Here is an 18,473-nt window from a genome sequence, read left to right on the forward strand (position 1 = left end):
ATTTAGAAGAAGAAATAAGAAACGAAAAGCAAACCTTCGATTGTTGTAAGGTTATTTTCCTTACCTGTATAAGTATGCAAATAAAATGAAAAAAAAATCGATAAGGTCTTGAATACTCGAAGATTCCATTGGAGAAGATAAAATATCGAGCCAGTCGCTACCCTAATGAAGGGAAGGAAATGTAAAATAAATAGAGTTGCTAATGGGAAAGTTTACGGAAAATTCAATAAAGGTAAACTTCAGTTGATGAAAACTCAGAGGACTAAGGATTTTCTTTAAAGTAGACCCAGTTACTTGCCAAAACATCAGCAGATTAAAGCCAATTAAGTTAATGAACTAATTAGATAATTAAGGTAAACATGAAATAAAAAAGAAAGGTATTCTATTGCAGTACCAAAATAGTCAGTCGCTTTTTGGATGCATTTCAGAGCACATTCCAAAAACTTATTTTCCCTTACAAAATAATTTTAAAAAAAAGGTTTCTTATACTAATAAATTAAAGTAAATATTTGGTACCTTTACAATCTACTTTATACAAATGTGCTACATCTGTACAGTAAAGTTAGCCGAAGAATATAATTTACAACGTCCAAGCAGAACCAAACTTTTTGGACGCAATCATAGAGATCTGTAATTCTTGAGTATCATCCCGAAATGAAAAGACAGCGAGTTCTCCATGGCCACAAAAACATCAAAGTTCAGGACCATGCTCAGCGTTTTCTCTGAAAAAAGAGATATTGTCCATTCAGAATTTCCTCCAACTGTCTCATACACCTTCAAACAAAACCGAGAAGAGTGAAAATGGAACTAATACCACTATTGAACAAAACCTATCTTTAATTTCTTAAAGCAATACAATAATTCTCAGACCCTTTGTGGCATTTCCTCTACCACTTCTTGTGTCTAAATTGCTTGTCTGTGTCGTGTCATGTCAGATGCGAGGTGTTTGAAGTGTAATAAGGATAGCAATTAAGTCATAGAAGAAATGGTACGGGAAATACCAGGAAGAAGCGTCTTCGCATAGACGGATTTCATCCAACACAGGTTGAAGTCATTATACTGTATTTGCATCATTTCTCCATTTCAATTTAACTATGCAAATAACAACTTAGTTCAGACAAGTTGTGTTGCAAATCGAAAACTCAAGCCACTTTATCAGAAAGGCAGGGATCTGAGAGGGAATATCCAGTCTCTGCTTCATCCGACTTTTTTTTCTATTCCCATAAAATCTTCGTTGAAAGGGGTCCAGCGGTATACCTCGAGGACTCTAGGATGAACATTAATAAACTAATTAGAAAAATTATTAAATCTAGTTACGTTACACTAATCACAATATATGCTGCCTTTCAAAAGTACACAACAGGATTATCAAATATTATCCCTGACAAGAAAAATAACTATAGGCACTACAACAATAAAACATAACTCGGTGGTGATTTATCTCCGCAGCATAAGACATTCCAAAAGGTGTGGCTATTTGAACTCAAGTAGTTTGGAGCGAACAAATAGTACACCTACAAGAACTATACAGCACTGACGCATTATGCTTGAAATTTGTTGGCTCCTAAATTCTTTTAGTTTTAATTCAGCTATGGCGAGTTTTTAAGGATTTTCTAAATTGTCAGTTTAGCTGAGTTGGTAGAGTTATAGTTGTTCTTTTCGCCATATGCATTTTTGTCGTAAATAAATAACTAGTCCCACACCAAAACGATAAAGGAGAACGGACGTTTCTCACCCAAATTAAACATCACAGGGAGGTCAGTTACTTAAGAAGAAATAAAATATTTTTGCGCAATTTGCGTTCAGTGATTATTGTCACCAGTTGAGCTTTCTGCGCTCAGTCTCTTCCACCACTGACAAGCAGCGTGTTCAATGTCCAATCACCCGATGGCGCTGCTCGTGTAAAAAGACACCCGTTGCCTTTTCCTCCATTCAATAACGAAACTAGTGCAGTCCTGGATGTAAACAGAATATACGTTAGCCGCGGTACGCCAAAACTCAGGAAATTGAGTTTCTCTTTTTCGATGTTTGAATTGTTGGCACGGCTTTTGTACGCTTTTATTTATTTATTTTTTCTTTGGGTTGCTGGAATACTACATGCGCGTTTTGGGATAACGCCTTCTTCTTCTTTCAAAAGGAACGAATAGATTGCATCAACATAACGTTGAATGTTGTAAACAGAATATCTTTTTTTTTTTTTTTTTTTTTATTCCGGTGTGGATTTCTTAGCGAAAAACACGGCTGATAATTACTGTTATTGATGAAAAGCGGGCAAACATTTCTGGCTTGAAATTATAGAAAGAATTATAGAAAATAACTCCAAACAAATTACTATTTACGCAGTTTAATTACTGTTTTTTTTTTTTTTCCTGAAATGCACAGAGTAGGAAAGTTTATTGGTGTCTATTCATGAGAATTGTGCTAGAAAATAATTATGAATCATTCCATTTTCGTATGTGAAACCTGTTCAGAATTGTTACAGAAAACAAATATTCTGCAACGTTTGTATTATCGCCAATGATATGGTGTAGTGTCTTCGGTTCTCGAATATTAGCTAGAGATAGAACTGAAGTTGTTCTGCTTATTTAACCGTTAGATGCTGTGGACACTGAGGCAGATCACTTCCTGTGCGTAGATGGATGTGGGTAACGTAACTAAATTGAAATTTGGTTTTCCAAAAATCAAGATTAATTATTAGAAAACCTTCCGAGCCTAGAGGCGGGTAAGGCTCGTGGACTTGATGGGATATATCCAATAATTTTGAGGGAAGCGGCAATAGTAAGTGCGTTGAATCATTCATGTTAATTATGGGGGCGTTATTGAATTCCGGAGAGATTCCTCTGGATTGGAGAAGTGCCAATGTATCGCTGTCAGCACCCCTGCGTTACAAGTCATTGCAGGTTACCTTTCTATCTGGAAGTTGTCAAGAGGGGTCTCTTCCAGGACCTGAAGAAAGGAGTCCTAACGCAACTGGACCATGAAAATGACCCTAAGCGGGAAAGAAGGAGAATTGCAGACCACCTAAAAAACCTCTAGCAAGAAACATGGAATAGGACGCCGAAAGGAGCAATCACCAAAAGGTTTATTCCCTCAACAATTCGGACACTCCCAAAGCCTCTTCCATTGGTGCTCGCTTGGATTGCAAGTCACCTGCCTGATTACAAGCCATGGGCCGTTTCAGCAAAGACTGACAATCATGGAAATAGATATTGCTACTGTGGTGAAGAGGAGTCCTGGGAATACCTTATGTATGAGTGTTCCACTTGCGACAACGCTGGACAGAGATACAAGGAAATCCCTACAATCAGGGATTTCCTTGATTGTAGGGATTTCCTTAACATACACATACCTAGCCTTAACACGCTACGACCAGGCCGTATTCACTTCTAGACGAGCCAGAAGTGCGGAACTCAGGACAGAGTAGAACAACAAACCCCTGCGAACCCCGATTGGGGTAGGATAATGCAAGCACCCTGGGTGCAGGATTTCAAATGCAAGTTGTCCTGCTAACCTGATAAACAGATAATTCATGCTGGCATTCTCCAGAGTACAGGATACTCAGAAAGAGAAAGGCCAATGGCGCTCACACAGGAGTTCCTGTTACTTTCAACCCCTTCTTCATCCCCTACCTTCGCCTAACTATGAGCGGACTGCTTTCCCTATTGGTCCACTTCAACTATATGCTCTCATCAACAATTTTTTTTATGGCCTCTGTATGGAAGCTCAGGTGAACCTGGCGGAGGCCAGCCAGAGTATGATGGGCAGCCTGGCTCACCTCCCAGTAGTGGTGGGCGGGCAACGCAGGGTCCCACCTGGGGCCCGGCGTCAAGTAGCCAGAGAGACAACAGAACATAACACCACTCACCCAAACCAGGAATTACACTTTTCTGGCTTTTACAGAGATTCTGTACTTCTCCTTTGTCTGCGCGAGTAGCACAGTGGTATCGTCACCGTCCTCCCCACACCGGGTGGAAAAAGCCCAGGTTCAAATCCAGTCGATGACGGCGAGGAACTTTAACGGGCTTTTTTCACTCCGTGGCTGAGTTAGTCGGTCTCAGGCGTAGATAGCAAGGTTTTTTCCTCAGAAATTGTGGTTTTTCGTCCAGCAAACAGAAAAATGAACCATAGAACACGCAATTAACAGTTATAAGACACAGCACGGCAGATGAATTTAATTATCCGGGTGGCCTAAATATAATAGTTTGATTTTTTTTTTTTTTTTTTTGCACTTCTCCACAAAGTACTAAGGCCCACATGTCGGAAACCACCGGTGGCGCCTTCCACAAAACACTGTGCATCGCGAATATGGCATCGCATTTAACTCTTAAGTTCACCTTTTTCTCGCATCTTGCTCATCTCCATACCAAGGTCAGGAATCATACAGTCCTCGGGTTAGCTGGTCAGAAGAGGTTTGAACTGCCGCACGCTTAAGTTTCTCTACAAATCAATCTTTCTACCAATCATTACATACTACTTCGGGGCCTGGTTTTACCGAACCACATTGAACCAGAACCAGTGCAGGCTAGAAACTACTCAGCGATGTATCCTTCTAACTATCATCAAGGCCTGCTGCAGGGTCAGTTCTGTGGCCCTCCAGTTCCTCGCGGCCTCCTTCTGCTCAATCTAGAGGTCATCCATCGAGGACTCTATTGCTGCCTGTCCAGGGATTTACCAACCTCCATCCTTGGGTATACCATCAACACCCTCAATGACAGCAGGACTGAGAAGCAACTAATTGCAACCAAATTTCTACAGACCTGGCAGGCGGGATGGACAGACACTGACAAGGATCTAATTACCAAAAATTTTCTTCCTGATGTTTCACTTGTTTCCCCCAAAGCTCCACCCTGATTCTCTCCAGGTCTTTAATAACTGGGCATGGTCCCATTAATCACAAATTGACTTCCATGGGCATAACAGACAACCCCTATTGTTCTTGCGGACGGATCGAGGATCGGAACCATCTACTACACTTTTGCCCACTTTATGAGCAAGTTCATATTATCATTAACACTAGTATCCAAGTTTCTGAGGAGTGAGTATCGAAGTGCTTTTTGCTACTAATTTGTCCAGAGATTTCGGATTTCCTGGCAGAATTGCTAAAGTTGAATCGGACCTTGTTGTTCGCAATTGTGAGTACAGTGTGTATTCCTTTATCCGTTGGAGCCCACGTACTGCAAAAAGTAAGCGGTCAGATCTGCACCACACCACTTAATCCTAGCCTGAAGGAACATTCCTTGGTCAGCAAGTACTCTGCTTTAATTTGGCAGCAACCTTGCCATATCTCTCCCTGTAATGTTTAGTGAATTTTGGGTACAATGCTGTCGAAAAATATACAACCCTGCTCGAGCTGCAAAAAACTTTCCGACTGCCTAATAAAATGTTCATCATTATCATGCCAGCTTCTTTTTTGCAATTTTTGTAGTGGCATTAAAGATCTAAAACGGACTGCGCAACTTAGGAAATAAAAATGGAGATGTGCACTCTGTCGCAAGCAAAATAGGGATTCGTCAAATATAGCTGTCATATTGGCTGCTCCCTTAGCGCGCTTGCCTCCCTCCCCCAGTCTCTCCCTCTGGAACGCTAAATGTTGTTAATGACGTCACCACACATAACAATTCCACTCTCAGTGAACCTGCTACGAACAGCAAGCTTTTGCCTGGGGTTACTGATAATTGTTCTCAAACGGAATCACAGGCTCAAGTCAGCTGCGCTTTTTGCGGGTGTAACACTGTGAAACTTGAAACTGTTGAAGGCATTCTAAGAAAACTGCATTCAGAAAATAGCTCGCTCAGGGAATGTCTGAGCCAGCTTGAAGATTATCAACGAAAGTCCTTGAGCCTACTACAAAGTCTCTTGCCTGTGAACACTAGGCTCCCTTGTACTGGCCCACAGGAACACCCATCTCCCACACCTGAGTCATCGCTACTACCCGAAACGGATATAGTTGTACTCTCTAAAGCCAGCGGTATTCCAGAAACAGCAAAATCCAGAAACAGCAAAACCACATTGATTGGCACGAGAGTAGTTAATACTAGCCTCACAATACCCGGTAAGCCTTTCGAAATAAAATACCAAGCATCCGTCTTATGCTTCCTTCAAGTACAAACTACAAACACTGTCAGGAGAGTATACAATCCAAAATACATCATATTGGAAAAGTTACTACCCTTTTCCAACTTTACCCATGGATCATACTAGCTGAGCTTAACATAAATGAGACTGCTTACTGGCTTTCGAGATGGATGGAATTCATTGCAAGGTCTGCAATGTCCAAAACTTGCATCCTTAGTCCCCACTCAAAGCCATGGTGGAATGGCCTTCTGACTAAGGCCTTTAGGGAAAAACAGGCAGCCCATGCCACCTATAAGAAGTCGCCTTCACGAGAGTCATACGCCAAAATTTCCAAAGAAAGGATGGATTTCCAGAAGAGTAAACAATTTGCTATTAACAATTTCATGAACGGCCGGCTATCCAGGGGAAAACGTGTGTGGTCCACAAGTCATACTTGCACCCCTCTATCTTTAGATGTCTAGGAATGGTGTGAGCATGTGCTGAGTTTTAAGCGAGATCACCGTGTGTCCGAAGCATTTCCTTGGAACGAAGCGTTGAACGTTTCTTCACCTTCTAGTAATACAGAAATTTCCGAAGAACAGCTAAAAAAATAATAAATTCACTACCTGACAAGTCCACCATAGGAATTGACGCAATGCCTCTATTTAGTCTAAAAATTGCTTCTTATTTCATCAGCAAAGAGCTCACTCAACTCTACAACAAAGTACTCAAATTTGCACAGGTGCCTTCAAGCCGGTTATCATACAGAGTCGTGGCAGTTCCGAAGAAGCCTCGTGCGAATAGACCGGCTGACTTCAGGCCAATATCAATTGCCTCTCCCTTCCTGAAATGCCTCGAGAAGTGCATCTATAATGATGTAGCACTCGCAATCTTTGCGCATAGGCCAGAACACACCCATTATGCCATGCCTAATAGATCTACTGCAACCTGCCTACAGTCATTATCACAGAAAATACTTCAGGCCTGGAATGACAACGAAGATCTTCACACTGTTTTTCTGGACATGAAATCTGCTTTCGACTCAGTCCAAATAACACCCCTTCTTGCCTTACTTGAGAGATTCTACGGGATATCCGGAAATATGCTCCAGATCCTCAAGAATTTGCTGTCTAGGAGAATGCTTCACTTCAAAGGCGATGGCATTACAGTCACTAAAAACGTCAAAGTAGGGATCCCACAAGGTGGTTCTCTATCAGCCTTGATATTTGCAGCAATATTTGTTACACTAATGGATCAAAGTCCAGTTTCCTATCGTATGCTTGTTATTTGTTATTTGGTTTTTAGGAGCATTAGCAACTAAGGCCATATTGCTCCGGGATATGCGGTGGTCATTTCCTGACCTTTCCGCATCCTCCGTATTTGGTGGTGACGGGCTCGAACCCCGGTCTAATCAAGAAGCGTGTGCAACACACTGCTGCTCCTTCCCACCTGGCTACGGAGGCGCCCCCTATCGTATGCTGATGATATTGTTTGCTACTTGCCATGCAAACGCCATGTTGGTGATTCACAAGAAAGACAAATCGCCTCTGAATCTGTAAACAGCTACCTAAATACATTCTGTAAGTATGCCAAATTTTTTGGACTGTCAGTCAATCCAGAGAGGTCAAACTATCTCATCTTTACGCCAAGTCGGATTACTTCTACTGATACTGCATCTTCTCTACTTCCGGAATTGGCAGGAAATGTTCTGACTCCCACAGACAGTGTCAAATTCCTAGGAGTAATCCTTGATGCCAACCTCACCTATAATAAACAAATCCAAACAATTCCAAAGCCCTGAGAGCGTTCTGGGGAATGAAATTGATCTGTGCAAAACGCACAATAAGCAAATAATCAAGAAATACCTCGCAACTTACTTCTGTAGTGTACTCTCCTATGCCGTGGAAGTTTGGTCGGCGGCACCACCCACCAGCCTCAGGAAACTATGGGGCCTCGAATTTTAGTGCTGAAGTGGGCCAACTTGTGGTCACACCAGATCTACATAACATCTAAATCTACTCTCTGCTGCAACCTGCAATATACGCCCATAGTCCACAGAGCCCATGTGCTAAAAATAAAGTCATTCCTTCATCTGTGCTCAGCTAAGCAGGATCACATCAACATCTGGAACACGGTTGGTTGGCGTTTGCCAGGCAGACATATCCGAAGTACCCCCCCTCCTTGTGCTCAAGGCTCCAGCGGTTAAGGAATTTCAGGAGACACTTCCCTAATGTGACTCTGGACACTGGCAACTCGTTGAACATCGACATCGACCTGTGGACTATAGACAAGGCATATCGTGATGGCATCTTGTCCTGTCTTGTTGCTTGTAAAGGACATTTATGTAAGTGCCGATCTTAGTTAGCCGATGTCATTTCATGTTCTGCTCAACTTGTAGTCCTTTTTCGCTGTAATTACTACTTCATTTTTACATTTTGATTACCATCTTTGTTTTTGTCTGTTAATTATTATTTAGTTATTATTATTATTTTATTTCAATTTTTTTCCCTATTATAAACAAAATCACTTGAATAAACAACGAATTGTAAGATTCCTCTGGCTTTCTGTGTAAGGAATCACTATTTTATACAATTTATGTTAATAAAGAATCTTATTATTATTATAATGGCGATTATAAGGTGATATAGGTAACTGTCAACCGGCCACACGGCCTTCAGTGGTAGGAAAAATCATGGAGGGAGTGATCAAGAGTGCAATACAAGATCATTGTATTGCGCTCTTGAAAAATTCGATAACGGTTTACTTAGATTTCAGCAAAAGCACGTCACTCAGTCCTTCTTAAGAGAATACTGTATAAGCTAGAACAGTGGACTCGTATAAGAAAAATCCTTAGTTTGTGTGCGTATGTGTTAAGCGTCAAAACAAATAAGGCTATGAGGCATCAGTATGTGTCTGTTAATTTCATGTATTTCGTGGTCTATTTACCTGTTTGCTGGACGTAAACCTCCAGTTTCAGAGACAAACCAAGCTGGCAACCCTGAGATCGACTAACTGAGCCGAGTTGTAAAATAGACCAATAAATCATTGACAGGATGCGAACCCAGGCCTTTTCCACCCAGTGCAGAAAATACGGTGACTATAGCAACTGTGTTATCCACAAAGGCGGAAAAATCCTGAGATGAATTGCAGAGGACTGTAATTAATGGTACCCTTGGGTTCTTCAAGGATACGGTCGAACAAAGTTTTCTGAGTAGTGTAGACAGGCGTCAAGGAAGGCCCATCGTACCTATTGATGAATTATTAAACATCTGCTTTTATAGGGAGGTCATACTCCAACTGTGTAAAGTAATTATAAGACCGCACTTAGAATATTCTGTCCAAGCATGGAGACCATACCAAAAATATATATCGAGCTTCTTAAAAGGACAATCCGTATGAGGAAAGACTTCCAATATATGGGGAACACAGTTTTGCAACTGGATACCTAATTGAGATTTAGAAGGCTCTTAATAGCAATAGTAAAATGAATGACGGCGAAAATTTCACATATATATTTCCAGATATAGAGGCCATAAATTCAAATTACAGGGAAAGGGATTTTATACTAGATTATAAGTATTCTTTAAACCAGAGTGTTATAAACGACACTACTCGCTCTGCAAGTTAGATACCACACCATTCGCTCAGCCCTCAAATTAAAGATGCTTTCAGTCAAAGAGAAAAGTCCTTTATGAAATGGAAACGGAATGAGAACGGGCCATCCAGAACTTCAGAGAATTAAAAAATTAATAAATAAGGTAGCTCTGAAACCATCACCACCCTAGAAAATTCAACTTGAAGAGTTGTAGAGCACGTGCATATTGCTGAATGATGTATCTGTGGTCTGGGAAATATCTTAGGGAACCCTACGATCTTCTCTCTTGGGTTCCCCAAGACAATGGGGAACCCAATGTCCTATTCTTTCTATTAACTTCCTGCGAGTAAATACTGTAGTCCTAACCAAGGTGGATCTTGCCTACCAATCAAACTTTCATATCCAAGAAAAACAATTTTCTCACCACACTATTGGCCTTCAACGCTGCAATCTTTTGGATGATTAGGTAATGGTTGACAAGCGTTACTAACAAAAGGATCTGATGACCATATCCGAATAAACAAAAAAAGAATTAAAATACCTCAGTTAATTTTATACAATATTATATAAATATATAATTGATTACTGAGAATATATTTGCTCTTATGCTAACTAAATTTAAACAGAAAATAAAGATTTCTTATTTGGATATCAACAACCACCATTAAAAGACACATTAAAAATTCAGAATGAATTTATCTAATATTTGTCTCCTGGAATGATGCCTCATTACTGGCTATTCAATGGCCGAATTGTTTGAAAGTTGTTAATAATGCAGTTTGTGGAATCTTCTTCAATGGAGTTGAGTAATAACTTGTGTTATACGAACAACAAGGAGGGTGGAACGAGCTGCTGAACCACGTCGGACCTGTACAGTTTAAACTGAGTGCAGGAGGTATCAAATAGCATATTGACAACAAAGGAAGGAGTATAATGCACTTCCCAATGTTTACGATACAACTTGACCACTCTCCCAGAATTTCGAATTGCCCGCCGCTTGTAATCAATTCTTGATGCGTCCGCTTTAATTGCTCTTTGCTAATTAGTGTGTGGCTTTCCAATAAATATGCAGTGAACGATAAGTAGGGAACCTGCAGAGACAAGGTGGTCAATGACTCCCGTTCAAAGAGGGGGGGGGGTGCCACCTCCAATGCGGATACTAACGAGTGTTTAGGGACCGAAGTAGTTTTCATTATGGTCTAAAATTTCCAGATATTGCGTGCCGTTATTGTTAACAATATACTTGTATGTAGGCGGTCAACACAGCCTTCGCTGATAGATTGCTCAATACAGTTATTAGTGACACTTGGTGTACAGTTACTGCTGTTGTTATCCGAAGGATCAGGAAGACCATTTGAAACGTTTCATGCGATGATTCTGGGATCAGATATCTGCTGTTATTCTTTTCAAACTTTGATGGACGATAAACAACGTCTCCTAGCCATCTGGTTTGTAAATCTGTGTTGACCTTATAATAAACCTCTATACTTACTCCACGAAGTTGATGGTGGGAAGAACATCGTTCCTTCATGATCCCCTACGTTTCCAGAATTGGCGAGTTTAGTGGGTGATAATGCTCCACTGATGCCTCATACAGTAAGGTTGTTTTACACCATGCAGATTGAAGAGCAATTCGAGATTGAGTCTACACGGAACACGTTGGACGTTGCTACTGGAATGGCACTTCCTGTGACTCTCTAGCAAATGGATCACACTCTGAATGAGCAGGGGATAGAGAATCGTCTACGATCTCTTAGATAAAGAATCTCTTAGATAAAGAATTCTTTATCTAAGAGATCGTAGATCATCTTAGATTACACCATTTTTTAATTTTAATTTAAAGCCTTCTGATTCAAGCCAAGGTCTGATACGATTACAACGTGCAAAGCACAAGTTATTTTGGTTTTAAGGGGAATCCATGTTCTCCAATATAGAAACAATTTTTGCATTTTCACCATAGATAATCCTACATACAAATCGTTTCCATAATTTACATCCGTAAGTCACAAGTAATGAAAAAAGAAACTAACTGATATAGCAGGCAAACTGTTAACTTGAGATGTTTGCCTATACCCAGAATTTCTCTGTAAATCCCACTTTATTATGTGCGCTTTATACAACAGGAACCGGAGTATTTAAGAGGTGCAAATTTCCAATTTACAATACTAATAGCTTCCAAAGGATGGCGACTATGGCATATTGCGTCACCGAAATCCCCTTGGCGTTCTAGATTACTCATCCTTCGGACTTCATCTAAAACTAAATTAAACGTCTTCGCTCTTTTTTCTCTATAAAAATAAATCAAAGAAGAAAAACCAATATCCTTTTCTGTTTACGTATTAATAAAGAAACTGCACTGTTTCTTCTAAACATCAATGCACTTTAAAAGTTTTTTGTTCTTGCCAGTGGAGCAGAAAATCCCCTCATTTATCGTCACTAGAGCTCTTAATCTTCCTTGAGAGGCATCTTAAGAAACAAAGTAGATGGATAGCTTCGTTTTGTTGGCCATTAGGAAACAAAAAAAATTCTGTTAGCTGTATGCATTATGGTAGCACTTGAAGATAATCCTTAAGTTTACTTAAAAACTGGAAAAGGGAGGAATCGCTCACTTTCTTCGGCGTTCGCAATGCAAAGTTTAAGAGACATTCCTTCCCGGACAGAAAATAACTCAACATCTTTATCGAATTAATTACATCTTCTGAGCATAAAGACGTATACTGCTTTTGTCCCCAACGATCAGAATATGGAACTGCATCTACAACTCCACACGGGAATAAGAAGTCGAATCCACGTTATCGAAAGTTACCCCTGCCCTAAAACCTCTAATTAAGGCCCGCATAAGTCTTGTTTTGTTTTTTTTTAACTCCCAATTGAAACCTCTAACTAACCACGAACACGGACAAGAACTATTGCATTTATCATTTCTTTCTCTGCATTTGAATAAACATTCGGCTAATCATCTTAATCAATAGTCGTGCAGCAAAAATGGACAGCGCTTTTACTTTTAATGAACGGGTTAGCAGACACACGAGATAATAAATGGAGTTGAACCAGATAGATTTTCCAGCAGTGTGTGAGCTTCGGGTATGTTTATAATGAGCTGTGGGATAAATAAATTCGTAGTTTCTCTTTCTCGTGCAAGCGAACGACGGATTTGTTTTTATTTTTTTGATATTCTTTCTCCAGGGAAACGAAGTTTTACTAAATATAAATGGAGAAAATGCTGAAGAAGTTGCTTAAATGAAAAATAAGAGGAAATTAACCGATAGCGTTCCGTTCTACAAGTCAGGCCATTATGGCTTTTTGCGGGGAGTACAGAGCAAGCCATCGTTGACCCACTTATCTCAGGACTCAAACTTAAACCAAAATTAAATAAATAAATAGTATAAGAATAACAAAGCATGCCTAAGAGCTTCTGAAATTATAATTTTTATTACAATATACTAATATTGAATTAATCCAATTTAATAATTACGATTTATGTGTCTTATAGAGAATCTTGGCTCTGATCTTATTCTGATTGAGTTCAGAAAACGTCTTGCTTTGAAATTCGTATAATGAATAACCAAAAATAGCCCTTACCTTCGGTGATATTGAGGGTTTTGAATTCATAATGAGCTTCTGTGGCTCCAGCCGTACTGTGGGCTGTGACTTGAAGTTCGTACCAAGTGGCCGGTAGTATTTGAAATATTGAAAAATGCGACTGATTGGAAGGTACGTTGCTGGACAAGGTGCGCCATGGCCTGCGGAATTTCTGTCTTAATTTAATGATGAAATGAGTGATTTCACAACCACCGGGCTTCCATCTACCGAGATTTAGAGTGGCCTCATTGGAATTGATGGAGATAAAATCTTCTTTAGCAGGAGACAGTGGTGCTATAAGTAACATCACAAAGGAAGTACAAAAAAAAAACGTATTCTTTGAGAAAAGTGTAATGAAAGAATATAAAATTATTAAGAAATTTAAATGAGTTTCTCAATATGAAAATTAAAATTTTATTGTTTATAATAAAGAAATAATAGTAAGAAAATACACTCACAGGACAAAAAATTGGAAACCTTTTGTAATTGGCGTGAAGAGATAATTAAACGTATGCTATGCAAATATAAGTTGTCACATAGTATGATCACAAGTTCCTTGATATCAGATAAATACTGTAAACTTTCCTGGGGCTTTTTAGTCGATCCAGTTATGGGAAAGGCAGCTGATCTTTAAGATTTTCAGAAAGGCGTTGGAGCACATTTAACACAACCATCTCAAAAGTATACAGTGGATGAAGGGAGAATGCAGTCTAAAGGGAAGAAATGCGTCAGAAAGGAGGTACTCCAAGAACGAGACTGCAGGAATTTAAAGAGAAGTGTGCACCACAATAGAAGGTCCAGCGTGTAATTCGTGAAGAACGAATGAAAAATTGAATTTTGGCGAAGACCGATCCATTTTCAACCGAATTATGCGGCGGGAGTTGAAGAATATGGGACTCAGTAGTTATGTGCCTATACGAAAGCCACTTCTTTCTGTAAAAAATGAGAAGATTCGACTGGAAGTGGTGCTGCCAACGTCCATATTGGACTGCGGAACTAGATCGAGTGGTCTAACGAATCTCAATTTGGACATTTCTTTACCAATGGTAAGGTAAAAGTGTGTCGCAAACTTCGTGAAACTAGCATCCAGGATGTCTCGTGTCCATCACTGGCTGGAAGTGGTATCATCGTATCGGGTATGTTCTTATGGTACGGATTTGGACCGTTCATACCGTTATAAGGTCATGTTACCTCTAATGAATATATTTCTATTGTATCCGAACAACTTCGCCCTTTAATGCTTTATTTTTATATCGAATTGAGATGGATTCTTTCAAGACGACAACGCAACTATCCAATCGTGCAAAAATTATCTGAATAGTTTCAGGAGCATTCCGAAGATTTGCAACATCTAGTAGAATCCATGCCATGACGTGTATATTGGCAATAATTCGGGCAAAAAGGCAGGCGTCCCTATCAGATGTTGAATAAAGGTTTCTAATATTTTGCCCAGCGAAAGTAGTAGTTATACTAAAAGTACTTTTTGATAATGAAATACACATTATCAAACTACACTTTTAGTTAAGAAACAAATTTATAGTTATCTAAAATCTCTAAAACTTATTTATTATTATTATTAATTTTTTATTATTTGATAGAACATATTTATCATCCGGTAGAAAAGAAGCATTTTTCGAATTTCTGTAAAAATAAAATCGTTCTTTAGAGCAAAAGCGGAATGAAGATAAACTCACCAGCGCCCTCTGTTCGAGCACTAAGTATCCCACTGGGTTCGCTTTTCCCTACGCTATTATAAGCTGTCATATAAAACTGATAGCTGGTTCCACAGGTGAGGCCTTTCACTGTATAGATTGGACGCTGTGTTGAAATAGGGGTCTGCAGCCAGGGTTCGTTTTCTTTTCTGTGGTGCATCAAGTATTCTACGAAAGAAAACGAGAAGGGAAAGAGTTAAATTATCGATTGGAGACATCGTTTCCACGTAATAGTTCATTGAGAATTTACCACAAAAATATTCTTATCTATTTAAACTGATACACGTAAAATAACGGGCATTTGAAGGATATATGCTCGCGTTTCTGTTGTATACGTTTCTATTATATATTATACGAGTAATTGGCGCAAGGCATACCTCTTAATTTGTGATCAATAATGAGAACTCCATGAACACGTGTCACTTTCCGGTGGTTTCATTACAAAGAACTAAATTTCGTCCAGGGATTGAGAAACTATCTCTCGTTGTCTTAATACAAAAACTAGGGAGGAAATATACGATCACGTTGCATCCAGTTTTCATTATCTCCACCCGTTTAGTTCGGAGTAAAGATTTAAGTAATCAGAAGTACTGTTCTAGTGATCTTCACTGCGCCTACAGTTGTTGTGTTCTCACAAGTAACATTTAAAATATGGCGCTTACAAGAATGGGCTAAGCTCCAAAGATGATTAAACGCAGGAAAACAAACCAACTCTCTTATTACAGTAAATCAACAGACCGAGTTTATAGATTTTTTCTCTTATTCAGCCGTTTAGCTTTTCTCCCCATCACTCTCTCTTTCCCCATTCATTTAATTTCTTGTTCCTCCCAACTAAATGAACTATGCACTAGTTAAGTGGACATGGTGCAGAGTCCATTTGGTTCCTTACCTAAAAGACCATGTCATTTAAAGTTCAAATATAATTCCTTCTTTCGTTTTTTTTAATTTTATTTCTTGCTCTCATTTTAAACCTTTCACATCTTGCCCAACCTCCCTCCAGGACCCTTTTTTACGGCAATGCCACTCCTTAGAGGTCACATGGGACTTTCCAGCATCTCCACGAGGGCTCGTTCTGTTTTCTAATTTCATCAGAACTATCCATTTCTCCTAAAATTTATATGCGGAGAAGTGGCTACCCCTTATAATCTGACTGGAGATCTATTTGCGTTGCCCCTTTCACTTCTCTCTCTCTGTGTGCTTTCGCCCGAGCGCACGTGTTCTCGTCTTTCCCTCTATCCTTTTAAGTCTTATGAGAAAGCAGAGCTCTTACCTCTTACGGGGTTACCAAATGTTGCCTTCTGGGACCAACCGACTGTGATTGACGACGGTGTAGCAGAAAGGATTTCAAGGACCGGAGCACTTGGCGGTACTGGAAATGGAGAAGTAAAAAATAAATAAAAAAAGCCTATTTCAAAATTACATTCCATATTTTCGCTGAATCTGAAAGAGATTTTTTTTTTTATGATTCTTTTTGAAATTGTGTTTTAATATTCGAAAAATACATTTTCTAAAAGAGATCTGGAAGCAAAAGTCAATACTAAGAATTTCATCATAATATTTAAAACAGTAACGTAATATTTTGCATTTAAATTTAAGAGTTGTTGAATGATACATTGAAATCACGTGCAATTTCTCGTCATAGCACACACAGGCAGATGAGATCATTCCAGAGTGGCGTTAATATGATAATATCTATAATATATAGACTCTTCGATGATAATATAACGCTTTCACTACTTGTCAATCGTTTGGAGAGGCCTGAGTTCGATTCCTGCAGATGATAGGAGGAATTTCTGAAGTTCTCTTCAATCGAGGTTGTAGTTAACTCACCTCAGGTGGAGGGAGTAGGGTTCTCCGTGAATTATTTCGTTTTAAAAACGATTCATTAAAATGTTTGTTCGGAAAACTCAGTAAGATGGTTTAATAATTTGCGTTGTGGTTTTCTGTTAAATCATGTTATGCAAAGTTTATGCTGGTGCGCAACTCTGATTTTTTATTCCACCCTTCTTCCTATTAGCTAAGATTAATGAAAACGAATTTTCCAAAATTAGAATTAAATTGAAAATCTTTAAATAACAATTGATTAATTTACATTTTATAAAATTTATTCAGAATGTAAATATTTCGGTATACAACAACCAAACGTATTATCGGATGGAGTAGCGTTTTATTCATCGCTTATTTTCCAAATTGGAGCTTGTTTATCTTTATTACTTATTACTTTAACAGCGCTTTGTTTTAATAATAATTATTATTATGTTAACGATCCCCGGGCGTAACCCGTGACTGTGTATTTATTCTGCCTGTAGAAATGTGTTCACCCTTTTGCTTGATAAACTTTATTAAGCAAAACAAAGTCGAAATTTTACTCCCCCAGCAACCCGAACTAATTCTGGATCCTGTTTAATTCTTTAGGCGAAGAATATCTATAAAACCATAATGTGAATGGTTCACAAAATATGGATTAAAGAATAATAAACAATAAAAAGAATAATTCCACACCACTATACGATAAATATGCCAATTTTGATAAATGATCGTCCTCAGTGACAAATAACTTGCTCGTTCAAAATTGTATCTATGGCTTTGGGTTTGTAGACAATAAATAGCTGTTATCACAATTCGCTGAAAGACGAATTGGAAGAGAATTCGTGGAATTTAAGAGTTTTCACGAAAAGCCACTAGATAGCGACCCGGTGATCGCCCTGGGAATGGTGTGCAACGAGCGATGTTCACTGTTTCTCAACTGGCTTTCTTCCCTTCTAATAAAATATGCTTCAGAGAATTTTGCTTTCTGGAAATTGTTCTGACGACTACGATGATCACTCTTGTCCCTCGAGATGGGTCTGCGAGTGTGGTTTCGTGTTTAAGTATAGCGAAAGTTTGCTGTTTCGCTGTGTGGCGAAGTATATATTTTTTAACCTCTAGTTTTTTGTTTACCAAAATATATCTAAACGAAAATTATTAAACCGTAAAGAACTATCGATTCATGTAATATATAGGGTGATACACAAAATAAATGGGATTTAATAATTGAAATATAAGTACGCCTATATAAAATATTTATGTGATTAATACAAGAATAGTGATTGTAAGTTAGGATCGATGTTATCTTCATTCCAGAAGTCATTCGTTATGATTGCGTATTTATTGAAAAAATATCGTGCACCGAAGACTTTAGGCCTAAATTTGCATTCCTTCTTCCTGTTGTGCATGAGTTGTGGAGGATGTGTTATTACACCATTTCGTTTCAAGCTGCGTTTCGTTTAGGCGCAAGACTTGAGGTGAATGACAGCCAATGTAGACACGGTTAAATGTCTCATTCGTCTCCCGGTTTGTTTACAATTCATTACAGATCGTGCGCAGTGGTAGTCGTAATTTTACACGTGAAAGCATGTTTCTAATGGTGTCTAAACCTTTCTGTTTTACTTGCAGATAGTTTTGTTTAACTTTCGCTAGTCGATATTAATCTCTTCGTGAACTTTTATTGAATGCGAATAAGTGTGGACAGATTGCACTATAAACATTCG

General features: G+C 38.9%; 1 protein-coding gene across 4 annotated transcripts in view; it reads right to left on the reverse strand.

The window, feature by feature from the left end:
• Positions 1-18,473, reverse strand: part of LOC150081721 (cell adhesion molecule Dscam2-like) — a 285,694-nt gene that overhangs the window by 26,321 nt on the left and 240,900 nt on the right. For all 4 annotated transcript variants that reach the window (XM_090379593.1, XM_090379594.1, XM_090379591.1 and 1 more), the window contains 3 exons: positions 16,214-16,312; positions 14,926-15,111; positions 13,232-13,525 (listed from right to left, as the gene is read on the reverse strand). In XM_090379593.1, the coding sequence (XP_090235719.1) occupies positions 13,232-13,525; positions 14,926-15,111; positions 16,214-16,312 (579 nt within the window). The remainder of the gene's footprint in view (positions 1-13,231; positions 13,526-14,925; positions 15,112-16,213; positions 16,313-18,473) is intronic.

The sequence above is a fragment of the Mastigoproctus giganteus genome, chromosome 8 (assembly GCF_048544385.1).
Source record: "Mastigoproctus giganteus isolate SK-2022 chromosome 8, ASM4854438v1, whole genome shotgun sequence".
Classification (NCBI taxonomy): Eukaryota; Metazoa; Arthropoda; class Arachnida; order Uropygi; family Thelyphonidae; genus Mastigoproctus; species Mastigoproctus giganteus.